Below are 22,543 nucleotides of genomic sequence, written 5' to 3' on the forward strand. Positions count from 1 at the left end.
CCCCACTCCCCGCACCTCAAAAAAAACCAACAACCCACAACCCAACCCCAAAACCAAACCACTAAAAAAAACCCCAAACCCAACAACAGAAGACTGTATTTCCAGGGTAAAACAAGGGGAGGATGACTACCGTACAGCCAGCTCTTGGTTTCTGGTCCATCTGTTTGGCTAGACAGCTCAGGAGCAAGGGAAGGATGGGTGAAGGTTTTTAAGCACCTGCGAGTGGTATCTGTTACGTCAGCTTAGATGGGGTCAGGCCAGTATAAATACTTTTATAAGCTTACCCCTAAGATATCTGGGAGATTCAGTTGGTCTGTTTAATGTGGTACAATAAAGACTAACATGGGCTTCTAATAGGTGAGTGAAGGTCTTACCTCCATGCAGGTGCCGCATACTATAAACGAAGCAGTATACAACGTGACTTTCTACTACAGCTGCAAGCCACACTGGTACAAATGTGTTTACACTAGTACGGCACACTGCAGTGTTGTAAAGCCACTATATGAACCTCATACAGCCAATTCACATGTCTCTGAAAAGTGCACAGCTACCTGTCCTGCCTGCAAAACAAGTCGCAGAGGATACTTCATGCACAAAGAGCAGATAACAAGGTCCCACTGGGACCTCACAGAACACAAGGTGCACGCTGCAAGGCTCTGCGCCTACAAGCTTTAACTGAGCTGAGGTGCTGCAGTGACTAAAATAGCAGAGATCCCTCTGTATTTTCCTACTAGGTCTGTTCAGCGGTATCTAGTGCTTGTGCCAGCCCTACCACTTCAAGGGCATTATAAATGTTGTCCTTCAGTATTTCCCCAACAGGTCTGCAGGAAGAGATCACTCCTCTTTGCAGAGTGGAGATCTCCTGCCCACCTAAGGCAATGCACTTCCACCATCCTGCGGTTAACGCTGAGTTAGGGTTGCTGAAGGGCTGCCTTTCTGCACGTGAGATGAATTAAAAGATGTAACAGGGTCATAGGGGTCTATCCCTCCTTAAGAGACAAAAACGTGCATGCTCTGTGTACAGATAAGCATCATGTTCCGGCTTTGTCTGAGCACAGAATATATCACCACTTGCTCTCCAAAATAGTTCAGGCACACACACAAGTGAGGACAATTGTAAATCGAACAAAACACGCTGCCATTTCCTAGAGATCAGCCCTGAGCTGTGTGTAATGACAGCACGTGCTCTTCAGCTAAACTTCCCTTTCCAGAATAGAATCTCTCCTCACTCAACACCTGGTATTTGTTTCCAAAGGTTATTCACCCTACCTAATTATTTCCATCTTCTTATTCTTCACAGCTCTTAGTTCATCTTTAATAAGGATTTTTAATCAAACTTGAAAGCTTATTCCTCCATGCTGTACAGTTCCCCTGTTTCCAATAACGTTATTGCCGCAGTGTTGCTTTGATCTTTTAACAGCCATTTTGCATACTGAGTATCAGCTTTGCCCTAATGGCACAGACATCTCTGAAAGCTCCAGGAGAATTCAGCAGGGAATCCTTACATTGATAAACCCAGTTTAGTATTCACATTAGCACTGAGGCAGCCGCAAGAAAAGGAGGAAAAGGAAAATTCTTACATTTTCATCCTCCCTGCTCCCTCTACACCTTTCACTAATAAATTTGTGCATGGACTTAATGCTCATGAAATCAGCAGACTAATGTTACCAATTAGAGTCAAGCAGAGGCTACAAGTGTAACCTGAGGCACACCGCTCTGCAAACAAATCTTAGCCTGCCTTGCAGGAGACTGGCTTATACCAGTTCCATGACTTTTGCAGGATATTTACTTGCCATGAATGATGAGTTAGTGCTAAGCAGAAATGTCCTGCTGGGGCTGGAACGACACTGCCATCTGCTTTAGGTATAGTTAACCCTGCCTTAAAGATGGAGCAGACCAAAACATCTTGGCCTGTGTACCGGGGACAGCTGATGGCCCACAGAGCACAAAAGGAGAGCCATGGGATTAATACATTTTAAAAACTGCTGCTCAGCAAAACATCCATATATACGTGCATATTAGCAAGCAAAAAATGTGAAAGGGAGAAAGCAAAGACATAAAGGATGATTTCAAGTGTAGCCTGATTAGCTGGCAATAAACAAAACCCAGTGCACTAGCACTGCAAAGGACATCCTGTGAATTTGTCTTAGGTAATGTTTTCCTTTAGTTACAAGAGGCTGAGAGAAACCAGTCAAAGTTCCTTTCTATGAACATACCACATCCGTGCCACTAGCTCATAACAGCTTTGCATGTCATGGCCCACTCCGCAGGGATCTGCTCACACTTCCAGTGCTGCCTGGCCTCGCAATCCCAGCTGCACCCCACTGCAGAAGGTGGCACCTCTGGTTTGGATGATTCTGGGTTCAATCAATAATGAAAATGCTGACAGACATAGCATTGTCTGTTCTTTTACACCCACCCCAGAAAAATGTATTGGCCTTTTGACTGCAGGGAATTTAAAATGCTGTGGGGGGCGGGGGGAGATTCCTCCAAAATGAAGCGTGTGCAGCACCCTGCAAGCAACGCCAGCCAGCTCAAAATGTACGGCCTGCCAGCTTGCAAGGTAGTTGGCACAGGAGCAATGCAATGGGAAGTGTTCACCACCAAAAACTGCCCACAAGTGCAGAAGGGGAGAAGGGTACTGAACAGCATCTAAAAAGCCAGCAAAGAAACGGGACATAAGCAGGAAACTGTGATCCAGAAAGAGAACAAGACTAGCTGAACGCTCAAAAGACCACTGGCAGCAGCAGACTGATCCCGCACAGTGGTGATGGCAAAACTCCCTCCGTCTCTGAGGTTCAGATCAGAAATCAGTGGACTGAGAGCTAGGAGTCTTTCCCCAGCCATCGGTGCTCCTGCGGCTGCTTTATAGAGGGATGCCCACCTCAGGAGGGCTGAACTGCTCCCAGGATGAGCTGCCCTCCACAGCCTATAGAAGGCATCTTGGAGGGTCCCATTTCTAGCGCAGGAATGGCTAATACTCCCCAGGGGACTGTCGCTTCATGGGACTGAGGTCAATTCTCCCAGCTGGATGAACTGATCTTCCTGCTTTTATTCTGATTAAAGGCAGGATGTAAGGAAAGACCTGCCCTGAGTGCACGTGTCAGGTACGAGCAATCGCTCACTCCCCACACAACCTCGGGCAGCCCGCGGGCGCTCGGCTGGCCCCGCATGGCCTAGGGGCAATACCAGAAATGGATTTGGTGACAGCAGACAGATCCCCTCCTCAAATCTGATTTACACGGCAACAAAGCCCATCAGTCATCTGCGTTATGAAAGAGTAACAAAATATTCAACATGAATTATCTTTTCAAGGTGCTTAACAGGGTGGAAACAAGTCAGATTGTATGAAGCTTTCATTTCTTTCCTGGGCTCTGTCTCTGATTACACAGATATTGCTCAAAGGTCTTGAGAAAGGGTTGAATAAACTACAGCATCATCTTATGATGAAATGCAGGAAGGCTTGAGAGCAGGTTGGGGATTACTATGTTCCCAGTGCCCAGGTTAGGGCCTCCGATTTCTAGGGGAAGGATGCTGACTATTTCTTGAAACCCAGCCCCCTTTAAAATGTCCCAAGTTAAAAACCTAGCAACTGAAGCTCCCAAGATCTTTAAGCCACCTTTGAAAATTTAGGACTTCGATTTCCAAGTGCCAAGGTGACAGATATCTTTCAGGATTAGGAGCAACAGAACTGAGGAGCAGAAGGGAGCTCAGTGGCAGAGCTGACAGTCGGAGAGCTGGAGATCTGATCTTCAGCTCCAAATTCAGCCAGCCTGGGCTGACAGGGCAGCACCTCTGCTGGAGCCACTGCAGCTTGCCTATGGGTCTGCCTTACCCGTCACAAATCTTCCTGATTTTTTGTTTAAGCTGCTCTCCTTGATAGAAGATAATGAACACGTTCTTCTTCACCTCTTCTCTCTGCAACACAATTCAGTCATAATTTAACACACCCCGAGCAAAGAGTCCAGTGCGGAGAGGGTGGCGGGCGTTCTTTCAGCAGCCTCTCCAACTGGGTTGTTCTTTTCCTCCAGCCCCCATTTTCCACCAGCAATATTTTCCCTAGATGCGGCTTCAGGGACCAGGCATGGGCAGCAGCTCTGTGTTATGGGGGAAGGAGCAATATGGAGAGGTAGGGACTGGGGGTCTGCCGAGTCTCGGGGCTCACCCCAGAGACACCAAGGGGAACTGACCCTCTGTGGCCAGCCCCAGCTGCGGGCAGCCCCAGCTCACCTCCCTGGTGGTCCCTGTAACACAGCCACCCTGCTACGGCACACACACGTCTTAACCAGGCAGGAAAAAGGAGCCACCTCAATAATGGCAGAAGGGGAAAGCAATGCCAAAAAAACCTTCTGCCATTGTCAAATTTTCCCACCTTTCTTCTACAGGCTGCTTTCAGACACCCAGCTCTGGTGAGGCAGCTGGTGCTGCAGCACGGCCAGGACACCAGTTCTGTTTCTGCATCTCACAGGCACGCACGAAACCAAACCAGGTTGGTACCTACTGTCACAGGGTCCTCCAGGGGGGTGTCCATTTCAGTGTACCTCAGGTAGATGTTTCCCCTGCAGGCTCGCCACAGTAAACGCTCAAAGGGTATCATCCTTTCCCTCTTTATTACCCCTGCTGTGAATCTGAGCAGAGTTAAAAGATAAAGAAATTACAAGCCCATTCTAAGTCTTTTAGGACCTGTAACATGTGATTTTAGAGTCTCTTGTTTTCTAGTCTGTGATAGCCTGCTGTTGCTGTAGGCACTTCTAGGAAAGACCTCCTTGCTCAAGCCTGGCTCTTATTTCAATCTACTGACTTTATCCTGTTGTTCTTTCTTTACAACATTGTTAAGCCCTCCCCAGATCAACGGAAAAAGAGGATGAGACAATTCTGGCTAGAAATAGAGGAACGGAGAGGTGCTTAAAGTCACACAAACAGAGAGTGCCTGAATGACAGAGGTAGGAGGTAGCAATTCTGAAGTAGTGGTTTCTTTTCACTCCCTCCTGTTTTCCTTTTCCCAGAAAGCATCAGACTGCACCTTTGAAGTGCAGCATGACATGCTGGTATACACCCACCAAGGCAAGCTCTCTGCAGGCATACACTTTACTCAAAGAGTTGAACAGGACTTCAGAAATACCAGCGTGAGCAGCTAAGAAGATGATGCCGGGAAGAGCACCATCACTGAGTTTCACCACACCTAGCTGATGGAGACACAAGGGAAAGCTGTCTGAGTCTATGCTGTCCACCGAGTTACTGTCAGCAATACGCATAGCGCTGCCTCCGCTCCACTAACTCTCACCCTCAGCACCACTTTCCATTGCAGACAAAGCCCAGTGCAAGCAATCCCTTGGCTTTTTGCTGTGGTTAGACATCCATTCCTGAAGGCCAGGCTGGTACAGAAGCTGCATGCGAGATGCCGTAGGATAACAATTTTCAGTCAATAGCTACTAAGGGCTCACTGTAACTGGTGGCCTGGAAGCAAAAGTCCATTTGTTCCGCTGACCCATAACCTGACCATAGCTTTGATGATAAATAACTTCAGATGACAGTCACTCTTTCATCTTCATGAGGCAGCTACGCTGAAGAGGCTGACTAACAACCTCTGCTAAGAACCTGAAGGAAGTGTGCTAGTGTCACAGCCACACAGCACAGGTGGGAAGTCTGGCCAGGCTGGGGGCCATCACCAATACACACCCCAGCTTGGCAGCTGCAGCAGCAGGAGTGCTTCTCAGCTCCAGCAGTCCAGATGTGTCTTCACTGAAAAAATCATCTGGCAGATTGGTTTCTGCCTGGAAAACATTAGTTTTAAAAAACGACTCAGTATTGCCAGTTGGAAAACTATTTCAATGTTTTTTCCTGACATTTCCCCCCCACAAAGGTAGCTTTCCACAGAGATTTAGGCTAAAGAAAAGAAAAGGTAAACTATATCTTAGTAACTGAAAAGCATAAATGTCATTTTCAAAGAGATCTGGGAACCAAGTTCTTGAGCTCCATTGACTAATGGAGTGATGCAGGCTCTGAAGTGACTGAGGTGCTTTTGCAAACTTATTGTACTGGCTTGTGGCAAAGACCAATGGGTTTTGATTAACAATCAGTAACAACAAACCTCAAATGAAAATGCCAGCATTTTCACGAGCTTCCACATTCCTGTTGGAAGAGTAAAGAGGTCTCTCACCTCAAAGAAGTCCTGGGTTTTCTTCAGCAGATGTTTGAGCTCTGTCAGCTCAAGGAAGTTCTGCTTCAGTGTTTGCTGGTTCTGGTTTGCTTCCAGCAGCTCAGCTTCAAGTTTCTCCAGCACGGTCTGTTTAGGGTCGAAGCACATTCAGAAAAACTCTGAAGTAGACCAATGGCCCTTTACCAAGCTGATATCAAACCTCAAACAATAGATGGTTATTTCTTTTCAAGGGGCAATACAGAAATATTCAATGAGAACCTAATTAACACTGAGTTTGTAGGAAGATACTCATCAACATCAACACCTCATTTTCCCATTGCCACGTTCCCTACTGGGTGCTTTGTCCTTTTCTGGCACTAGAGTTGTGACTTACCCAACCAAAGCACAGGCAGGTAAGTGGGTATGTGGTGTAGGTGTCTCAGCCTGTCTTGGCACCTCTGTGGTTCCCCACAGGACACCTCAGACCCCAGGTGGACTGGCTGTCAGTCTGCTGACTACAAAAGCAGCCTACAACACAGCCGTTAGCAGGTTCATTAGTGATAGTCCAAAAATTAGGTGAGGATGTGGGTCCAGGAACACACCAGGAAACTACCTTGCTTGTGAAGCTGAAGCTCTTGGAAAGCGTGGAGGAACTCCATCAGTAAACTTAGCTTCCAGCTGAGCTAGAAGAAAGCATCCCTTGCACATCCAAAAGCAAGGCACAAATATTTGTTTCAGGACCAAATATTGTTATATCACAACCATACTCTCACCAGGACAGACAGCTCTCGGGTTTTTATGCAGCGAAGCTGGTTCTAACATCAGCTCTCCTGGATAATCACCAAAACCTTCTTATACTTTCCTACAGGATGAAAGGGGCATTCTGTGATGGTGATACCTTTCCATTGATATGTGGGATGAGAGGGATCTTTCACCACGGATGGTAAAAAGATCAGGCTCCTTTAGGAACACGCAGTAAGACCAGCCTTAACCTAACTGCTGACAGCGACTCAGGGAGCACCTCCACAGGCAGGGAAAGCTGTGCCTCCTCCTCGCAGGGGAGGGCTGTATCGAGCGCATCACACAGACAACCTGGTGTATAACCCCTTTTCTCTCCTTGGCCTGCTCCAAATTCGTTACCTCCATATCAATCATTTCTCGAGGCAGGGGGGTCTCTGGGTACTTTTCTAGTTTGACTATTTCAACGTTGTCTTCCATCTCATTTTCCAGAAAACCTGCAAGGAAAGCACACAGAAGTCTCAATATAGAGCTATCCTTGCTGCATCGTCCTGGTCACCAGCTGCCACTAAGCCCCCTGTCAGGGCTGAGGCATCACACTGAGGTGTGACGAGGGACAGCAATATACGAGGGCCATCACCCCAGTGCATGTACACAACCATCAAGAACTGGGCACCCGGCAGCCTCCTTTCTCAGCGAGGACGCTGTTTCTCCTGAAGTCACAGTAGCTGGGTGCCACTTGGACAAGCCCTCAGCCCCGGCACAAGTAGCCAGCGTGGCACCCCCTTGCTCGGGGCAGAGTGTGAGGTGCACAGCAAGCTCAGCTATCACACCTCTGCTCTAGCAATGGCACATGCTGTCACAGTGGCTGTGGTGGACACCGGTGTCATGGTGGGGGGAATGTAGAGCTCACAGGACCCACGTTCACGGGGCGGTGTGCCATGAGCTCTGCTGCTTGGGTTTTAGGGGTTTGTCCCCAGGCTGACGCCTTGGCCATGGGAAGTGTGTGCCAATGGCTGGTGCACTGGTGTAAGAGTCAGGTTATCCGGATTAGCTTCCTGCCCAGTCCCAGATTTATCTTGTGATGTTATATAAAGTTTATTTTGTATTTTTTTATATATATTAACCTCCTTTCAGTTCAGTTAACCATTTTCAAAACAGGGTTGATAAATAAAAAATAATGTATTGCCCATATGGGGCGAAGTGGTAATTAGCTGACACATGCAAAACATTTCCAGGGGCTCAGATGAAAACATCACCATTTTGCCACTAATTCTGCTCCACAGTGTGAGAGCACTTAAAGAAATAAATCCCACACCACCAGTTGGCAGAAAACAGATTGCATTTGACAAGCATTTACTTACGCAGGATCCTCTCCAAGGATTCGCACCTTCTCACTTCATTCACAAACTTTCTCTGGAAGCTGTTGACATTCACATTTAGCTAAAAACAGGAGGGAAAACAAGCCTGGGGCTGGAGGCTGCACACTGCTGCACTGATTTTTAACATCACCAGAGAACTAACACCTTCACTGCAGATGGCCAACACCACTGCATCTTACAGACTTCTAGTGGTGGGGCAATACCCTGGGTTTCCTCATGGCCAAGGACATTGTGGCCTTATACCAGGCTTATTTCCACTCAGCCTTGCTGTGACAGCAGGAGTCATAGATGGACTCTCATGGAGAGACCCCCCCCCCATTTTCTCGTGGTGGCAAGAATTAACCTTTAGTTGTGCAGAGCACTGGATGGGGACTCAGGGATGGGTCGGGTCTCGGCACGTTGAATGGCTTTTGGACTGCTTTGGGGGAAGTCCCGCTCTCACCACGGGCTCTTTGACCACCCTGCAGGTGTACCTTCTCCAAGTGCTTTGAGGGAAGGACAAGCACACCCCAGGGTACATCTCTCATGGATCAACGTGCCATCCAGATGATACTCACATCTCTGAACTGGACCAGACCCAGCTCCCCAAGTTCGGCCACGCAGCAGTAGGCAGCCTCCACCTGCAGGAAGAGCTGCATCAGGCTCATTTCCTCGCTCCTGAAGACCGAGGCCATTTTGCCTGCCCGTCTCTGACCTGGCCGTCCGTGGGGCCCTTGGTGGCGGTGGCACAGTTGTCCTCGCCCAAGGAGGTGCCAGAAGGTGCCAAGCACTGCAGAAACATTGGGATCACTGAGTCAAGGTGCTGGAAGCTAACCCATTGCTGCCCATCATGCCCTTCAAAAGGGTTTCTTCACCTCCTAAAAGCCTCCTCAAACCCACGTGAGGCTTCATCCCACTAGAGCAGTGATAGATGCTAAGGTATGTGTGTGACACAGGGAAAGAGAGGAGCCACAGGTCCCCTAGGACAGATATAAATACTCTGCCCTGTCCTCTGCTTCAGACCAGTGCACTTTTATTTGGGTTTTGGATGCTGAGCTTGTGAAAGACTCAATTTCTCTTTGTCTTTCACAACACAGAGAAGAAAAATCATTAGTTTCACCTAGCAATTAGATGGGTGAAAGAGACCTTACTGGTTTTTATCAATTTCATTGGCAGTGTGAACACAACATTGCAAACACGGCTGGAGCGTGTTATATGGGGATGGGGAGAAAAGGAAACTATTTTATTTAAATTAAAACAAACTTTAAGATTTAAAAAGCATTTTCTCCCCAGAAAGGACTGTTTTCCAAATGAGATACATGAAGTACCATATATTTTGCAAAAGTTCCTTTTGTCTATATGCTTATCATTTACTTTGAGTAATCTGAACATAAAAATCGCCTTTAGTTGTTCTTGCACGAAATTAAGTGATTAGTATGCACGAACACAGTAATTATTCTTTCTCAGAGAAAACATGCAGGTAGGTAGACTTCTTGCATGCATTTCATTTTGTAGCGAGCCTACATTTTATAAATAGCAAACCAAAATCCCTTTCTAACCTCACTTCTATTTGTTTACAGGGATGGGAAGTCAATTGTTCTTAACTCTCTCTGTCTCTCTCCATAAACCTTGTCTTACAACCTTTTTTTTAATGTGGATTCTAAGAATTTTGTTTATAACATGAAAATTTTTTCTTCAACATGAGAGAAACACTGCAAGATAATAAAGGCTTGTTTAACAGGAGTACCGTAGTCACACGTCTGTATTTGCTCTAATTATCAAGTGAGTTTTCCTTGTCATACTTTTTGTAACTATTCACTAGATGATTGAAGATGTTGAAAATATATGATAACTAACAGCTGTTTAAAAGAAAATATATCATGTACGAGCTCCAGTGGATTGAATAAGAATATAATCTTTAAAGTTGGTTGGACATTTTTTAGCAAACTATATTTTTCACAGGAAAAAGACACAAAAGCTGCAGGAGACCCCCCACTACTCATGCAAGAAAGTAAAAAAAGTCCCTACCTCTCATTTTCCAAAAGTTTAAAAGACTTTCCAAAAGTTTAAAAGATCATCAAAATGTCCCATCATAATTTCTTTAGACTGAAAAGTATAAAGAGACTATAGCTTAAATCAGCTTGTATTACTAAACCTGCAATTACCTTCCATTAGAAATGTTGAAACCTTACAATTAAAAGAACAAAACTCAAATGAAATATTTAGAAATATCCAAGTTAAACTGTTTCAAACCGTCTAAACCCGGGGTTCTACTTTTCCTTGGTGATCAGTCAGTTAAGAACCCCAAAGGCTCACTTTCATCTTGATTTGGAAAGAAAGAAAAATTACAAATAACAAGAGAAACCTCCTTCCAGCTGGGAGACCCTTCCCAGCCCCACTTCAAGGAAGGCAGAGCGTTCGCCCTTCGTCCGTTCCTGCAGTACGGGAGGCTTGCCCAAAGGCACCTGCTGCCAGCCATGCTTCTGCCAACGCCACCCACGCCCTCCCAGCCTTTTGCTTTGGCAAAAGAACAGTTAATGGAGAAATCACTCACACTTTCCCCAGTCGCTATTTTCCAGCAGTATCGCACTGCATTAAAATGCACTGGGTTTCAGGCAGGGTAAACCCCGGTGCCGTGGGCTGCTTTGGAGAAGGTGTTACTCAGGTTTACCTCTCAGCCCCTCTGCTCCTTTCTGGCAGGCCCTCTCCCCTGGCAAGGGGCAAGCTGTTCCCTCGCTGGCCGGGCGTCCCGTCGGGTGACGACAGCAGGGCTTGCTTTGCGTGGCTGCAGGCACCACGTCGGGCGTGGAGGGTGGCAAGCAAAGTGCCCTGGCCAACTGTCCTCTCTCACACGGGGCACAGCGAGCCTTTTCTTTTAAGTTCACAACTGGTCTGGACCAGAGGAGGGAAACCCTTTCTGTCTCGAAACAACCCCTGGGTGGTCTGGATCCAGTGCTTTCTGGCTCGGTCACAACCCCTGTATCAGGTCTGTGACAAATGCAAGCCGTGTTGAGGCAGCACGTGGCTTGTTGAGACCAATAACAGAGGGTGCCTACTGGGTCACACCGCCCCGGCCACCCGAAAACAAGGGAGAACCTTCGAAACCGGCGGTGTGCAGACGGCCGTGAACCTGTGAGAGCTCATTCGGAAGCCCTGGATGGAGGATCAGTCACCAGGCAGGTGGAAAAGTTCAGTACCGTGTCTCACCAGTTGTTCCTCACTGAAGGCAGCCCAGGGAAGGACAGGGAAACAATGGGAGATTAATGATTATCCTGCAGCCGGAGGACGGGCAGAGCTACACAGCAAAGAGGGGGCTGGGAGGGCAGGGGCTCAGCCAGCAGAGCTGTGCTAGCCTGGACCAGTGCTGACAGGGATCTTGGTTCTCACCCCTTGAAATAACAAACGCTGGGGAAAGAGGGGCTTTATAGATTTTCTCCCACTTCAGCTGCTAAAGCAAGGGGTCCGGAGAGAAATTCATCCCCTCCTAAAACCAATGGCTTAATTCCCACTAAGGTCAAGGTTTCATCCTGGCAATTAAAACTGGTTGGGTCACTATTAAATCTAGCATCCATGAAAAGTTTTATCTCAAAAAAAGACCTAATGAAAGCGCATGGCTATATATAAATTTTAAAGTGCCCCTTGAAGAAATGCTTTCTCAGACCTGTTTTTTTGGAGGTATCCAGTAACCCTGACCCAAGAAGCCAAAGGGTATAGCTTACCTAATGGAACAATGCCGGAAGGTAACAGCAGTTTCCCAGCACAGAGGTTTTTTATTCAAACGCAATGACGAGTGGCCCCACTTCCCGGGGTCAGCTAGTGTGAGAGGGCTCCCCCACCTTCTGAAATCCAGCTGCCTCAGGCTGCATAACCCAAAAAGGAGGTATTAAAAATTATAAGGTAATTTCAATGGATGGTCCTAAAACTTCCATTTTGCTCAGCAACTGCCCAGCTGAGTGGCCACAGGGACCCGAGCCTCCCACCCACTTTGGCTGCACTGTGGTCCTCCCTGACCAGCCAGTGCCGGTAGTCAGCTCTGCTTTCTCCATCAGCACTACCAAAGAAAGGGAGTAAAGACTGATGACAGACAGCACGTTCTGCTGGGAAATCAGAACTTTTCTTGGTAAGGCAGAAGTCAAGTCATTGCCACCAACCGCACATCGTCCACGCAGGGCCATGGAGAAGCTGGTGGGGGGAAGGAAGAACATTGTCTTCCAGCCCACGCTGTAATGCTAAACAACAGGAGCCATCATTCAGTTCTCAACTGTTGTATATTGACACAACAAAATAAAACAGCTTTCTCAGGTTACTCCCCCCACATCTGAACCCACAGCATATTCTTTCCCCTTGGCAAAGTTGTTGCGTTCATTTGATGATAGCACGATTTGCTTCTGTTTTGCACCTGCAGTGCTCTCATTCAGCCCCATGGCTACACGCAGCTGCTCCTCTACAAGCAGCAGAAGGTGCCCCCCAACGCACACTTCATGGCCAAAGCAAGCTGCACTATGCTGGCCACTACATCCCGTTAGCCGAGGAGTGAGCGCAGGAATAAAGCCATCGCTCTTGCCCTTCCCTCCCCCACTTCCCGGGCAGAGGACAGAAGCCGAAAACATATCCTATTTCATGCCTCTGGCACGTGAAAGTAGCATTATTTTATAATAATCTTATTAAAGATCAGATGATGATGGCTGATGATGAGGAGCCCTGTCAGTGGGCTCATTGTCAGCGCCGGCAGCACCGCCCTGGCGAGCCGAAGGCAGCCCTCCTCGGGCAGCACCATGCTGCCTGGCCGGCGGGTCACAGACTCCCTCGCGGGGGGGTGGTGGTGTCCAGAGGGACAGAGCATGGGGTCACAGCAAGGCCACACACTCAGCAACTAACAGCGACCCCAGCCTGGACTGGAAAATGCAAAGGGCACCAGTTGTGGAGTTTTTCCAAATGCCAGAGCTGCTTTCCTCTGTGTGAGACAAAGCAGATCCCCCTCTCCCCTTCTGTCATTCAAAGAGTAAAACCCTTATGTGTTTGAGTATTTTTTTTTCTTCCAGTTGCCTAGATTTAAAAATCAAATCCCCTGTTCACAGGTAGCTTTAACGTAGATGGCTATTTTTCACATCAATGAAGACACTGAACAAAATGGCCCCCTCCCTGATGGACACATTATTGGCATCAGGCTTAAGGTTTTGAGCTTTTAAAAGCCATTTTGAGGGTTTTATAAAGGCCCTTAAGCTTTTTTTGAGCTTTATAAAGCCACCTGGGAGGGAGCTTTACACAACCCGCAATACACAGACAGTGGGTTGCCAACAGGCAGCCCTACCCTCCCAGCAGTGGCCTTTAGACCTGCACTCGGAGATTTCACTACCTACGAAGCAAGTGTAGGAGAGAGAGATCCACTCCTGTGGTCCCACCGACAGCACAGACCACCCAGCATCCTCCGTGGTGATTACCACCGTGATCTCAAGGGCTGCACAGAGCCCTTGTGAATAACAACTGGGAACGGTCAACTGGTCATCAACTTCAGCGTGCCAACACACAGAGCTCGAGGGGGTCCGACCATGCAACCCCTCCAGCCAGGCAGCCATCACTCAGCAACATGGGGAAATTTCACACAGCAGCAGGTGGCTCTGGGATCAGTATCTCAGCTATAATCATCCCATGCTCAACTCCACCGTGCAGAAGGGTTTGTGTGGCTGTTGTTAACATGGGATATTAATTTTTGAGCTCTCTTTCACCGAAACTCCCTCCTATTGCAGCAGCTAAGCAGAGTGGCACCTCAGGTGTGCTGAAATGGGACTAGGGGTGCGGTTAACCCAACCTCAAGTGTTACACAGAAAAAAGGGATATGATCTCTGATGTACCTGCTCCGCCGTGCTCTTGTGAGTCGTGTATTTTGTCCTGAGTTAAATACCATGCTATGGTTCAATTGCCATTGCACTGGTCACTGCTGGGATGGAACAGAGTTGCAACAGCAATTAGCTTTCATTTGGAATTAAAAAACCAAACATGTTGCCTATATAAACAGAAAATACACGTGTATATACATAAATACACAGAGTGAATGTGTAAAGTGTGTGACAAAGGCAAAAATCTTCTGAGAGCCACACCTGGTGGTGGTGTGTCAAGGGTAATACTTTGGTCATCAGAGAACCTAACAGTGAAGCTGTCTGTGGCACAAAATATACCAAGCGGTAGGTATCACCTCTATCATCATCAGGGAAAGCTGAGCAGCAGCCCTTTGCACTGTGGATGAGCGTGCAAGGGGAGAGGTGGGGAAGTACCTAATTTTAGAGTAAATGGAGTCTTGCCTTGAGAACTGCATGGGAACAGGAGCCCAGGGAAAGGAAGCCCCCGTCTCTGCTGGTCCTGCAGCTGTGCCTCGTGTGCCAGGGCAGCCCCATCCAGGCAGGTGTCCATGTGAGGCACAGAAACCATGCTAAGGGAAGGAAGGCTTTGGAGGGTCTTATCGCTCTTGAGGCAGTCACAGCACTGAAATATGAATGCATGACAAAGAAGACGTGAAACAAATCCAAATCTGTGTCAGGAGATGATTTTACAGGGCTCTCATTGTGTCTGAACTTATCAAGCAAAGCCTTCATTTCCAATCCAATCCAAAAATTACTGAAGCCAAGAACAGCCCGTTCACTGCTTCAGAGGACTTCGGAGCAGGCCCTTTCTGAACCATGGAGGGAATGCATTTTGGAAAGGAAAAGAAATACATTACGTTAATTGTGCAAAACATTTTCAGCATCCCTTAGAAATGAGCACATTCACCTGCAAGCTGACAAAGAACATTTAGGTAGCAGTTAAAATTCAAAAGATAGTCCATTACAAGTTGAATCATTCCTACAACAGCAAAGCAATTTTGTCTTTTCATTTCCCCTCAAAAATGTTGTGCTGCACGGAACAATTTTGTACTAATAATTTTTGCAAAATTAACTGCCAGGTCAACTGTCAGCAGGAATCACAGGTGAGAAATTCAGAATGGAAAGGTGAAGCTGGAAAAAGAGTGGAGGGCCTCTCCCCAGTAAAGAGTTGACTTTTAGTTTTGATGCAACAGAGTGCTCAGATGAAAATACAAGTTAAAGACAACTAGCACAAAAGGACTTGGACACTGAAACGAGGCAGAGATGAAGATTATCCTATAGGTTAATTTCAAGTAACTCTGAGCAGTCGGAGCATTTTTACAGCATCTCTTCTGCCCTGACTCATGCCTACTGAGGCCAAGAGTGACGGCTGCTGGGGTCACCACCCAGCCTGGCTGCCAGCTGCGTGTGACACAGCTTGGGCCACCCCTGGGGTGCCAGCTGAAGGCCAGGGCTGCGCATACCAGCGGCAGCGGGAGGCGGCTGTTGCGGACCGGCCGGCACAGCCCTAACTCCGCCAGCCCCGGCAGCATGTTGACACAAAAACAGGGAAGCAAGGTGGGTAAACATGCCTGCTTCAGCTGGTCTGCCCTCATCTGCAGGTCCGTGTCCCCTCTCCCCGGGGAAAACCTCTGGCTGCCTGTGTCCTGCTGATCATGGAAGTATCCGCAGCTGGAAGGGAGCAGGGTGTTTTTGGTGGTGAGGGGTGGCCAGCGAGGAGGACAAGCGGGTTCACACCACAGAAATGCCGGGCAGGGCTAAGCCTATGTGGGGTTTTCTCTCAAGTTTTTTTTTTTTTTTTTTTTTAATGAAGAGAGACCAAATAAACCTCAGGTTTTCATAGCAGCACCCTGTTGTATGCAGTTCATGTGGGAAGGCTAAACCCTCCCTGCAAGTTTCAGCAGTATAGAGGGAAAAAGGAAAAAAGAGAAAATACTGTCCATCCTGCTAGGATTGATGCCCCACATCCAAAACAGGCCCCAGTCAGCTTAGTTCTCACACGAGCACCCAAAGCCAGGCGTGCCCTCTGCTGAAGAGCACCAGCAACCTGCTCCCTGCTGAGCCCACCTCTCCCAGTGCTTCCTGCCTGACATAATGCCTGCAGTTTTCTTGAACAAGGACATGGTAGCGGGTCAAAGACAGGAGCAAGCAGAGCCACAGCAGGGATGTGCAGTGCTCATCAGACCAGGATGCACTTCAACAGTGTGGCTTTTCCAGCCAGGATTGTGAAAAAAAATCTTGCCCTCCAGCTGATACCATTTTGCCAGCAACCCTCCTGGTCTGGCAGACAGAGCTGTGCTGGTGGAAGGTGCAGCTCCTCGCTTTGCCCATGTGATGGAAGGGGTGGTGTAACCACAAGAGAAGAAGGGTTTTTTTTTCAGCATCCCATTGCACATGGGTGATGGAGGCAGTGACACAGCTGTGCTCACGGGGCAAGAACACCGGCAGCTTCTTCCTGTGCAGAGGCCCCAAGCCTGGACTGATCCCAGCCCATAACTGCACAGGTCCTCAAGGAAAGGCTGTTCCTACTGTCTAATAGCTGCTGGTAGCCTACACAAAGCAACTGGTTCCATCCCATTTCTTGGTGGAAACATGCCCATTAACTCAGCAGCTACTGTACCAGCGTGACCAAAGATTGCTTTTTCTTAGGCTTCCACAGAGAAGCCCTTTGAAAAAAACACCACCGCTGGGCAGTTTTGGGGGAGGTCAAGCCAACAAACATGCAAAATCAAAGCCAAACAGGGAGACAAATTCTCTACCCTGATCCTCTACCCCTTTCCAGCTCTATTAGAACAGCTTTGCAAGATCAAAAGGAGATTTGGAAGACAGAAGCTGCCTGGGACCCCGCTGGCTTTGGAGGCTTTTCCTCCCTCCAGCTGCAGTGGATCCTGGGGAAAAACCTTCAGGCTTGACCTTCAGGGGCCCTTCTGCCTGCCCCAGCGCTGACATCCACCTCCTGCTGGAGCTGTTTTGGTCAGAGCCCTTCTCTTTCTCCACCCGGTTGTGGCAGGAAAGTTCAAGGTGTCCTGGCAGCAGGGAGCTCCTTCGCTCCACCCTCTGCCCCGCACACCAGCTCTCTGAGCTTCAGTGAGGATCTGCTGAACCGGAGCTGCCAGCGACAGGGTCTGTGCAGCCGGCGCGGACCCCCGGCATGCAGCGCTTCCCCCGCGAGCCCTGGGCAGCCTTCGCTGCGCTCCTCTTCACCACCGCGCTCTGGTATCCTTGCACAGCAGGTATTTCTCTTCTTTTCTGCTCCAGTTTCTACACCCTGCCTTTACCCCCAATGCCTCTCAATACCTAAATATATCGGCTGCTGACAGCAATTTGGTTTTTTTTTTTTGGGGGGGGGTTGTTTGTTTTTTGTTTGTTTGTTTTTTTAAATAAGGTGACTACCTTCTCTCATCTAAAAAAGTGTAAAGATTAATGTTAATGAGAATTACTGGATGTGACTGATCACATCATCTTTCTGAAGAGATGTGCTCTTGCCAGCTGTTTACAGATCCACTGTAAATGTGACTGAGCTGCAGGTTGCTCCGCTGAATGGCAGGGAGATAGGGGACCGCTGTTACTGGGCCTTCCCATGCTTGCTGGAGCGAGAGGCCGTTTGAAATGCCACTCAAGAGGCTCCCTGCAGTCCAGTTTAGCTCTTATTAGGTGCTTTTTGCAGGAAACCTGGCTTCGGTGCCCCCTTAATTGTAGAAGGTGCCTAAAAACAAAACGTAAATGAGACCTGGGAGATGCTCCTTTCCCACCAGGCTACTGCCTGCATTTGTAGATCAGCACCAGGTGAGACCTGCCAGATGTTTGAAGATGGGTTAGCTTTAACAGCCTGTCGTTTGGGCTGCACAGTCTATCAACACGAACCAACACTCAGCATTCTGCAGCGCTTCCTTCCGCAGGTCATACACAGCTTTTAACGATTCTTCCCAGCGCTCCCATGAGGTACTTATTAACCGAGAAAAATGATGGGCTTAGCCAAGGTCATTCAGCAAGTCCTAGTGGACTCAGAAAGAGGGATGGGGAGTAGTCAGACCCTTCTCTGGAGCAGGCTGCCTGGGGACCCCCTCGCAGTGTGGCAGCGGCCTAAGGAAAGCTCTGGTCTTGCTGACGGCCGGTCTGCTCAAAATGAAAAGCTGGGCAACAGCGGGTGACCCCAAGAGGGACATCTCCTAAAGATAATCTCAATTTACTTGCTGTTACTTGGAAAATACCAAACCCAAAGGAAAGGTTTGGTCAAAGGTCTTGTTCTGGTTTGTTTTTCTGAGCTGAAACTAAACCTGGGCCATTATTTTGAAGTCTTCAGTCAAATCAAGCTTTTTTTTCTGTCTATCACCCTCCAAATTATCAGCTGAGTGATGGCCTGACTGGAAATTATTCTCTCGGCTTCTGCTTGGTCTTTGGAGAAGCAGCACATTGGAGCCCCTCCACCTGCATGCAGCAGGGGCCCTTACTCCTGTACCTTCTCCAGTTGCTTTTCGTGTGTCTCCGCAGGGAATACTTCACCCGGCTGAACTGCAACTGTACTGCTCATAGTGGCACAGGAGGAGATACTTGACTCCCTCCCTTCTGCAGCAGGGGACAGGCCGCTGTTAATGCCCAGGGACCACAGCAGCTTGTGCTTTCCCCACGCGGTTGTCCTGCAGCTGTCCTTGCATCCGATCCCGCAGTGCTGCAAGGTGCATGCTGAAGCTGAGGGGCAAGGCAGGTATTAGGAGGTCTGAGGGGGTTTTGCCTTGTGACACCACGTACACATTTGGAGGGCTGGAGACCAGTCACAGAGCTGTGCCAGCATGCATGTGTGGTCTTATCTTGGGTAGGAAGCAGAATAAAGAAGCAAAACCTTCAGTGAAGCCCCTGTCCCACTCCCCCCCCCTTACATTTTTCTGTATATTGTATTTTCCAACCTGAGCTGGTTATCATGCTGGCCTGAACTGGAGCCCAGCCAGAACGGTTTCAGACACAGCTGTGCCTGAACTACAGCAAAGCCAAAGCTTCCCATTGAGGCTGTTGCGGATCTGCTGAGGCTTTGCACGGATGGGCTCAGCCCTCGGCTCTTCCAGAATCCTTTGCACTCTGGAGTTACTGGGATTTTTCTACAGGCGAAAGGAGGTAATGACCAGCTCGCTGATTATGGATGTCCCCATGCCACTGAATGCTCGCTCTCATTTCAGTCCTTGCTCATTCTTCTCTTGTAGCCTGGGAAAGGACAATGGTTGATTTGAACTCTGTGTAAACGGCTCACCAGGGTCATACTCAGGCAGAGGCACAGTGATTCAGCTGTTCCTGATGGCTGCTGCTAGAGCAGGTCTGTCTAGAGCCTGTGTTGACAGTGGCAGGATGAGAAAGCACAACCTGATGCAGCAGTGTTTAAGGGCAGAAACTTATTTTCTCCAAGTTGTTTCCATCCTACAGATCTCTGCAGGGCAATGGCTTTCAGATTTCCATGCTTGATGCCCAGTATTGCTTTTCTAATCCAATTTGCCTTTTCTCCTTGTGCTTTCCTTCTGGCAGCTGAAGACATCTCCAATGTTTCAACAAGCTCCATGCTCACAACTGAGTACGAAGCACCATGCTTTAGTAAGTCTTCTTAAATCATTACTACCATGACAAAGCCCGGTGATGAGGCTACACAGGTGACTAGAAGGCTGTCGGGGAAAAGTATTTAGCTGTTGTTATGGCTACCATTGTGGACGAAACTCCAGGATGCATTTCTAAGGTTCCTCCATTGGCATGTCCAGAATAATATCTTAGTTACATTCAGCTTTGAACAGACTAATTCATAGCTAATTTATGCATCCTAAAGCTCCCTGCCCGACTGCCTGCCTCTAGGCACAATGTGGATTCCCTAGAGGGCCTTCTTACCCCCATCCTACCAGCTCTTTGCCGAACAGCCAGTCCCAGGCAAACCGAGATCCTGCCAGTCCTCCCAGAGTCATCCTCTGTCCCACACATCAGATACCCCACAGTCTTGCATTTCCGAAAAGATAGTACATATACCAATAGTTGTATGCTGCTTCAAAGCATGCACTTACCTTTTCCCTGGCAATGTGCAAGAGGTTGGCTGCCCCGTGCCAAGCTCAGGAGGCATTCGCTTTTCACAGCTGACAAGCCTCATGTGCATCGACACGCAATGCATGTAGCTGCAAGGTGGTTCCGGCTGACTCGGCTCTCCTGGGTACTGGGGTCTCACCCTCAGCTTCTATTCCAGGCCAAGGGGTCAAGATGCCATGGTCCTCCAGCCTCCCTTTGATATTTCCACATTACCGCCCAGAATGCAGAGCTGGGTATCTCCACTGTACCCTTGTAATGGAAAAAGTACAGCAGGTGCCTTTAAATAACAGCATAAATTAATCAACTGGTGATATATTTCTTAACTGACTCTAGAAAATTGGACTGATTTAAACAAAAGGACGATGTTAAAAGTGCAGGAAAAGATACATGGAATTGTTACATTTTTTTTCATTTTTAAATGCGTAAACCAGGGATCCCCCACTGGTGGTGTCTTTTGCAGTTGTTACACGCAAGTCACAGTTAACATCCCAGCAGAAAGCAGCCACTGCTTCTTATTGCAAGCAGAGGTATTGCGTATCTGAACTACTGGAGATCCTGCTGAAGGTGTCTCTGCTAGAGATCCTCTTACTCTCTCACATGAAAGTTTCTCTATCCTGGGTTTATTTTTAATTTTACCTACCTATTTCTATCATATACCATTCCTAAAACCAACTGAGGAGATGCTAAGTAGGTGTTTTAAAAGATTTCCGTAATGGTGGGCACAGTGGTAAGAGAGGCAGCTCAGGCGTTTGGCCAGACAGGGATGACAGAGTCTTGAAGACACACGGATGAAGCTGAACATTGTTGTCCCCCAGGTTAACAGCCAGGCTTAGGGGAAAGATGCCAGGGCAGAGTGACAGGCCACAGGACAGCCAGTGGAGTCACTGTCTCATCTGCCTTCTAGCAAAGGAAACTTGTTACATACTTAGCCTCCCATGAGCTCACTTTGTTTCTTCTCCACCAGACGTGAACTTCTGCACACAAGTGGCCATGTGCTGCCCGACAGGCATGGATGATTATGGATGGATCGCGGCGGCCGTCGGCTGGAGCCTCTGGTTTCTGACTCTCATCCTGCTCTGTGTGGACAAGGTCATGAAACTCCGGCCTGACGAACCCAAATATTTGGTGGCCTGAAGCAGAGGCAAGCCAGCAAGCAGCAGCACCCAGGAGCAGTGAGGTGCAGACAGAGTGACAAAGCATTTCGATCACTTCCTAAGAAACAAAATAGAAAGCGAAAGTATCTTCAGCCAAAAAAGGCTGGATCTAAGCAGGGCACCTGCTGGGGCTTTATCCTCCCTGGCAGGTCAGAGCTGCCAGGCAAGGTGTGGAGCAGGCAAGTCCCCATGTATGTCCCACAGTGCACAGAACACCTCTCCCCCGAGCCCTTTCGCGCTTGCTGTGAGCGAGCCAGCAGTGATCAGATGCTGAAGGACCACTTACCAGTCTATAGCGTATTGCCTTAAGACAACCCATACATAACCTTTGATTTTGAAACAGAAAGTGGACAAATAAAGTTATTTTCTGGAGGATCGATGTTACCAGATCCATTACTAAGCTACAGGCTGGTTACACCAGTAAGCTGATGTAACTCACTTGATTACCCCGAGTCCTGCACACTCACCTGCGGGATTTTGAAGTCTATTAACTGATACCAGTGAAAACTCTGTTATGGAAACTTAAGGATTGTTTGGGCTGGTTTGAAATTAAAACTAGTTTTTCCAGTGCAGTTTGTGTGTGAACTGTTTCATAGGAATTAAACATTGGTTGTATTTATCCAGCTTGCAACTGCCTGAGTAACTAAGCCAAGCTGAACTGTGGCAAGCCCATGCACAAAACTGTTCCTATTTATGCAAGATCATAATAAATATTCTTATTTATGGAAAGATTCTCACTAACTGGTTTATACTGACAAAGCTTATACTGGTAAGCAGTTACCCAACTCAAATTTTTAGAAGCATGATTCTAACAAGAAATATTAATGCAGGAGGGTTTGCCTCAGTGCAGTCAAACTGTCTGGTTTGGGGCAGTTGCACCAGTTTGATTCCTATCCATTATTAAAACAATAAATCAGCATTAAACCCATCTAGACATATCCAGGATTAGCAAACCTCTTAGAGACCAACTGGAACGAAACAAAGTTACTTTTAACCAAAGAAAGCTCTATTGAAGATTTTTGTCTAAAATCTAAATATCATTAAAACCTCCCTTCACCTTATCAATGCGTAACTTTTCCAGTTAGAAAAGATACAAATTAGTTTAAGATTCTTCAGATTGATTCTGGCATCCTAGACACTTCGGTCAGGACAACTCTGCCATTTCAGAGCAATGGGCAGTCGTCCCATATCAAATATCCACCACCAACAGGAATGGGTACATCAGACACTGAGGAAGAGGCA

At 47.9% G+C, this 22,543-nt stretch overlaps 2 protein-coding genes across 7 annotated transcripts in view; one reads left to right on the plus strand and one right to left on the minus strand.

Moving 5' to 3' along the window:
* Window positions 1–11,348, minus strand: part of ATP6V0A4 (ATPase H+ transporting V0 subunit a4) — a 28,316-nt gene extending 16,968 nt beyond the window's left edge. For 2 of the 6 annotated variants that reach the window (XM_040596248.1, XM_040596243.1), the window contains exons 1-8: window positions 10,793–11,022; window positions 8,817–9,028; window positions 8,242–8,320; window positions 7,280–7,374; window positions 6,161–6,286; window positions 5,680–5,774; window positions 4,502–4,628; window positions 3,836–3,918 (exon numbers count right to left, since the gene is read on the minus strand). In XM_040596248.1, coding sequence (XP_040452182.1) covers window positions 3,836–3,918; window positions 4,502–4,628; window positions 5,680–5,774; window positions 6,161–6,286; window positions 7,280–7,374; window positions 8,242–8,320; window positions 8,817–8,933 — 722 coding nt within the window. In that variant the 5' untranslated portion in view covers window positions 8,934–9,028; window positions 10,793–11,022. Of the gene's footprint in view, window positions 1–3,835; window positions 3,919–4,501; window positions 4,629–5,679; window positions 5,775–6,160; window positions 6,287–7,279; window positions 7,375–8,241; window positions 8,321–8,816; window positions 9,029–10,792 lie in introns of all 6 variants that reach the window. The other 4 variants (XM_040596247.1, XM_040596245.1, XM_040596246.1 and 1 more) reach the window with 4 other exon arrangements.
* A 5,532-nt stretch (window positions 11,349–16,880) lies between these two features.
* Window positions 16,881–21,920, plus strand: TMEM213 (transmembrane protein 213). Its single transcript, XM_040596250.1, has 3 exons — window positions 16,881–17,329; window positions 19,608–19,673; window positions 21,112–21,920. The coding sequence occupies exons 1-3, from the start codon at window positions 17,248–17,250 to the stop codon at window positions 21,279–21,281; spliced, it is 318 nt and encodes a 105-aa protein (XP_040452184.1). The 5' UTR covers window positions 16,881–17,247; the 3' UTR covers window positions 21,282–21,920.
* The last annotated feature ends 623 nt before the right edge of the window (window positions 21,921–22,543 follow it).

Source organism: Falco naumanni, chromosome 5 (assembly GCF_017639655.2).
Source record: "Falco naumanni isolate bFalNau1 chromosome 5, bFalNau1.pat, whole genome shotgun sequence".
Classification (NCBI taxonomy): domain Eukaryota; kingdom Metazoa; phylum Chordata; class Aves; order Falconiformes; family Falconidae; genus Falco; species Falco naumanni.

Bases quoted from the DNA above. Each gene is read 5' to 3' on its own strand.
- TMEM213 (XM_040596250.1), top strand. From the start codon at position 17,248: ATGCAGCGCTTCCCCCGCGAGCCCTGGGCAGCCTTCGCTGCGCTCCTC. The intron at 17,330-19,607 runs GTATTTCTCTTC...TCCTTCTGGCAG, and splicing joins CTGGTATCCTTGCACAGCAG to CTGAAGACATCTCCAATGTT. The intron at 19,674-21,111 runs GTAAGTCTTCTT...CTTCTCCACCAG, and splicing joins GTACGAAGCACCATGCTTTA to ACGTGAACTTCTGCACACAA.